Source organism: Seriola lalandi, unplaced genomic scaffold (assembly GCF_002814215.2).
Source record: "Seriola lalandi dorsalis isolate HSWRI2012SDOR001 ecotype SW California unplaced genomic scaffold, Sedor1 jcf7180002054972, whole genome shotgun sequence".
NCBI classification, from domain to species: domain Eukaryota; kingdom Metazoa; phylum Chordata; class Actinopteri; order Carangiformes; family Carangidae; genus Seriola; species Seriola lalandi.
In genome coordinates, this window is record NW_019525660.1 from 3,961,504 (window position 1) to 3,967,503 (window position 6,000).

Consider the following 6,000-nt stretch of genomic DNA (forward strand, 5'->3'; position numbering starts at 1 on the left):
AGAGAGTGCTAGCTGTCATTAAGGAACAAAACAGATTAAGTGAAGTGTGAAAATGTGTTGGAAATAAAATAAAATGAAAAAACTGCGTCGCATTTATAGATATATTTTGGTAGTTTGGTAGTTTGCCTACAGTGAAGTCCTCCAGACTGTAGTCAATACCAGATGATGTTGTCACTTTGACTTTTATATTTTACATGTGGGTACTATAATAAGTGATGGTCTCAAGACATAAAGACATAATTACATACCTTTGCTGGCATTGTCCACATGCTCCAGTTCATCTGGAAACCTCAACATCTCTGGGTGGCTCTCTTCACACTTCTCAGCCAGGAAATGAAGAAGTGTTGTATTCTGACTGATGGATTTAGTGTCTCGCAGCTGAAAAGAAAAAGAGAAAATAACTGATTAACCCACATTTTTATACTCATTCACTTGTCAAATACACTACACAGGAGTTTAATCACAGTGTTTTCATATCTCAGCTAAATTTTCTGAACTACCCAAAAATTTGGAAAAATCCTACCAGTTCGACAATGATTATAAGGCTCAGTGAAGCCACAGAGAAATACAGTACTTAGAGCATCCAAATCAAAAAGCTAATTAGTTGACTAAAAGGTAACCACTGTTGTGATGTAAGTGCACATCTTTTTATGCTTTCAGAACAGTAGATATTCCCTCAAGTGTTATGTGAGGACCAACTTTCTACCTGCACCAACTGTACAGTGTATCTGATGAAGTTATGGTCAGCACCAGAAGTGTGTAGTTAGTCCAGTTTGACATACAAGATTTATTCCTGAGTTGGCAAAAAAAAATAATGCTAGCGAGTGATCAGGCCAAATATGTAAATTACTAACAGACTGTCATTACCTTAAAATGTAAAAATTAAAAAGATAAAAAGATTATGTTTCCAAGAAAAATATTTGCTGTTGAAGGGGTTGCCGATGATCAAGGTGTATGTCACATAATCGCTTTTGTGGCTTAGCATAAATACATAGAAATGCTAGTGGTGCTACTTCTAGTGACTTAAATTTGTTTTTACTTTTAATGTGAAGTTTGGACATAACTTCTAATTCAATGGTTTTTCAAATTTAAAAAAAAATAATTTTCTACATCATAGAATGATGCTGAAGGCATCAAAACTATGAAATATGGAAAGCTAGGAGAGCTATGAGCTAAGAGCTATGGAAACATACTTCCACAATCATACCGGCTAACCAAAAAGAAACACACACGCATATACAGTACATACACATATAAAATGATACAAGAACCATATGAATGAAGGAACAGTGGGGCAGAAAAGTTTGAATGAAAGTAATGTACTGTGTTTGCCATGTATGTGCATGTGTGTCTGTGTCTGTGAGTTCATACACAGGAGCTAGAGTCTCCACATCAGTGCATAGGAAACTTGTTCCATATTCATTCCCCACCGTGATTGCCATGCTGTTTGAATGGCATGCTGGGAAAGCTAATTAGCACAACCTACCTCTGTGTACTCATACTGATAATATCTGTGCTATAAACAGCCTGCAGTTGGACATGCCCACACGTGCACATGCAAACACAGGTGTGTACATGCTCACACACCCACACACATTTAGGCAATAGTGAACTGAAACCATTACAGGCAGTCAGAGGCATAGCCTCACACACCAACACACAAAAAAAACACACATACTTTCATTAGATGAGGATCAATCATTTGCTCACGTTGGGTAATCACAATTTAATTTCATGGATTTAAAATTTTAATTTGTTTATTGTTATGCCTCAAACTGTCATTACCAAACGAAAAAGTACATCTCTGGTATGTTAAATTCATCTGCTGACTAATACTAGTGATATGCAATAAAGAGAGGGTGAACTGGGAGAAGGGGAAAAAAAAGGAATTGTGAATGTTAACAAACAGTACATTTACTGAAATAACAATTCTAAATAATGTGGTAAAGTATATTTTGGATCCTTAGCTTGAAAATATATTCTCCATTGTGTCAGTGATAAAACATGTTATTAATTTAGAGAAAATTCTTTAATGTGAACCAATCCATTGACCATTCAGGGGAGGAGAATGGTTACACTGTGGGGTTTTATCAAATACAGTGGATATAAGTGATTTGGGGTTATAAAGCAGTCATGAAAATTATCTGATGAAACTGGAAGCATATTATCATTGTGAGGTGAATTTCACTGACATAATAAGACTGGACCAAGTCCACAGAGTATGCATATTCACTAATTCATAAACAGACCACTTAAACTGCTGTACTCAAACCTGTACTTTTAATTTAATATGTACAGCTTTAATGAATTAATCTGTATAGTATAACTTCAGCTTATCATTTTCATTTTAAATTTGAATTTAAAAGTCTGGGACTTTTGAAAATGGACGGTATTTCAGAGTGAAAAAACCAAAAAAAACTTTTGTTGGTAGTTGTAAAACATTCTGTTGAGGGCCTCTGTAAAGGCAAGGGGATTCCTTGGTAAAGCCAAAGGCGCTGATGTTATTTTCACACTATTTTACATCAGGAATTTCAATGAATGCAGCTTTAAGGTATCGTGAGAACTGTGCCATTGGTTGTGCAGTATCTGTGCACAGGTTGTGTTGAGCTAATCTATGCCAAAGTCCAGGGCCATTTGTAATCCCAGTCCATCCCTTGTCCTGGACATTTCAAAGTTCGTGCTAAAAGCTAAAATTGAAAAGGGCTTTTACCGTCAGAGTTCCTAAGCTTTGAAATGCTCTCCTCGAAGAGGTTAGGCTACCTTAAAGCTACCTTAAGTTTAAGCTCAAATCTTTTCTCTAAAATAACCTATATACAGTGCATTTGGAATGTGCTTCAGAAAAATCTCTCCATTTGAAGTAAATGGAAAAACAGCGCCCCATTACAGTGTTGTTGAAAGCAAATTCTGAACAGTAATATCATTAAATCTTACCTAACATAAATTGCCTTGAGGTAGCATTACTCTAAATCCCTCACCAGTTAGTACAATATATTCCAATACATGGAGCATTTAGAGTGGCAAGGCATTTTACAATAAGCTTTCACTTTAATTTCTATGTAGAAAATAAATAAATAACACAATAATTAGTTAATAAGAGAAGGAGTGGCGATGGGAACAAAGAACCCTCAGACTAACAGAGGGATTGTCGGCCCTTGATTTCTCAATTTAACTTCTGCAGATGGAGCTGCAGCGCAGGACAGACATATAGACTTGCACATATAATTAAATATACTATCTAAGAAGAAGAAAAAGAATATATAGTACATAAATAAAAAAGCACAGTGTAAGTGTTCTGTGAATAAAACAACCATAGCGATGCTTGATCACATCCTGCGCAATGCAAATATAGGTGCTGAAGATGTGAATTGTATAATAACAATGACAGTTGTAAAAGAGATGTTAGCTGTGGAAAATGCTGTAATTCAAAAGCAGGACGCAAGGTCACCCTGATGCTGGGTAGATGACACCCTCTTACCAAGTCAAGTGTTTATCAGATAGCCTGCTCTGTTCTACTTAAATTGAACACAAATCATTGACATGTGTTCTTTAATTATTTAGCAGAGTCTATAAAAGTGTTTTTCCCGCAGTAAGAGAGAGATAAGGCCCAAGAGAAACAATATTTCTTTGTTTTTGAGTTATACAGCAGATGGTTGCATGCATTTATATTTCATTATAAAACAAGTCTCTCCTATATTCCTAAGTATCATACAGTAAAGGCAGTTTGAAAAAATATAGAAAAACTTCATGTTACAAATAACACAAACACAAAAATATCTATTACCCATAAAGTTAATAGTGATTATCGTGTTATTTTATCACATCTTTTTCCACACAATACCATCATGAAATCAACATTTCACAGCTGTCTGTGTAAAGCCAGTGTGGATGTTCAACTTGCTGAGTGTATGTGACCATGCTGGCTCCCAGGAGATTTGTGTGTCCTTGGCAGGACGAGGGGCTTTAGTGGAGGGCTGAAGGGGAAGGTGGGTCAGCCTGTGCCCTTCCCCTTGCAGCTCATTCCCATCATCAACCTCCTCCTCCCTGATGAGCCCATTAGGTACCCTAGACCTGCTACCCAGGGGGCCATTTACTTGATTGACTAAAGTGAGAAAGCAGACTTTTTTCTTGTCCATCAATAATGGCCCAATCAGCCCCCTGAGGCGTTACCAGGTTCTACACTGACACTCCACACTGATTCAGTCAGCTTGCAGAAATACCAAAGGCACACTGGATTCACCATACTAAAGCCCTTTTCACACATGGAACTTGCAAGACTGTTGGCTTCAAATATGCGTGTAAGGCGGTGGCTTATGGCATTCTAACTTGGGTTCCCCATATGGAAAAAGCCCATGTTGAGTGTTTTCACATGACATGACTGATCCATTTGACATGATAGTTGAAGGGCTATCAGTTTTTTTTTCTTCTCCTCTACTCATAACAGTTGTAGTACTGCTACAGAACAGCAGAGAGTTTGAGGAGAATGACACTGAAAAAGATGTGTTATAAATTCTCACACGAGCAGCATAAAAGATGGATTTTGCGACTTATTTTAGTTGTTAAGCCCCAGTTTGATTGGCAACCACAGGAAGCGCTGGGAGGAGGCTTGCCCCTGCTTCAGCATCCCCACGAGTTCTTCCAGCACGCTGCAGGCTGCCCAATAAATATTGTCATCACTTTTATCATCAGTTAGATAGGATATTGAATACTGTGTTACAACACGGTGCCAAAGCTACTTTAAAAGGAAAAAGTTAATGTTTGGCTGTCAGTTAAATTGTATTTATTCACAAGCTGTTTATTTTGTAGATATACCTGTGATGCTGGATCTGGAGTTGGCATGAAAACATGTTGGAACATTTACAGCAACTTGCCTGATCGTCTGATTTTATTTTTCTTTAATTTTTTTGGAAGTGATATGCATGTGGTCATGTTCCAGACAGGGTTTTCCTGGGGTTTCCTTTTTTCCCCCTAAGATGTAGGGGAACAAAATCCTCAAAGAATCTACAAACGACAAGAATTTTTGTTTTTAACTTTTAAAAATGTGTTTACCTAATTTAAATAATTACAGCCTGACTCATTTATTGAATTTTGTTTGAAAACTATGAATTAATTAATTTGTGCATAAGAAAGGACATTAAATGTGACATTAGAGATTAATACACTGTTGTCTATTAAATGTGGTTTCTTAGAAAAATGTGTCCAAATACAGAGACTCCACACATATGCAATATTGCAGAACAACAATGGTCAGCCTTGATTCCATATAACTATACACTAGAGTACTGTATATGGCTATACATCATGTTCAAGGCTCAGTTGATGTAGAGTACATTTTGAGCTAAAAATGGCAACATTTATAAAAAAGCCACTGCTAGATTTCTGATTTATACAAGAAAAACACATCTCACAAATCCATGTATATAAAGAATAAATAAACATAACTTTCCAACAACTTTTAAAGCCACGTTGCCGTTGTTGTTTAAGTTCTATTTTAAAATCCAAGCTTAACACTGTTTTTTTATTGTGACACGACCAACCTTAGCTTCGTCTAGTGGGGCTGAAATTCTCCTCTCTCACCTCAGCTCAAGGAATCTTCCTCTCAGAGCAGTGCAGGAAAGCCTCTTGTCTCACTGCTTTCCTGGTGTATTTTTGTTTGTGTGTGTGTGTGTGCGTGCGTGCGTGCGTGCGTGCGTGCGTGCGTGCGTGCGTGCGTGCGTGCGTGCGTGCGTGCGTGCATGTGTGTGTGCCCATGCTGGTGACATCTGTGCACCAAACACACAGCATCACTCTCTGGTTGTTTGGGGAAACTGCATCTCTATGAAAGAAGATGTAAACGTCTACGTTAACCAGTGCTTACATATTGTTTCAACACAGCTGAAGTTGTAGTAGAAATCCACCCACAAAAATAAGAGATAATTTGACAGCAGCCGTCTCATTTCAGTTGAACATTCCCTTGCAAGTAACAACCACTACTGACTACATGGTGGTTGTAGTTTATCAAAG

The 6,000-nt window shown here is 37.4% G+C and overlaps 1 protein-coding gene across 6 annotated transcripts in view; it reads right to left on the minus strand.

Annotated features, from left to right (window-relative positions):
* Window positions 1–6,000, minus strand: part of diaph2 (diaphanous-related formin 2) — a 370,496-nt gene that overhangs the window by 136,697 nt on the left and 227,799 nt on the right. For all 6 annotated transcript variants that reach the window (XM_087171766.1, XM_087171765.1, XM_087171767.1 and 3 more), the window contains one exon: window positions 249–378. In XM_087171766.1, the coding sequence (XP_087027892.1) occupies window positions 249–378 (130 nt within the window). The remainder of the gene's footprint in view (window positions 1–248; window positions 379–6,000) is intronic.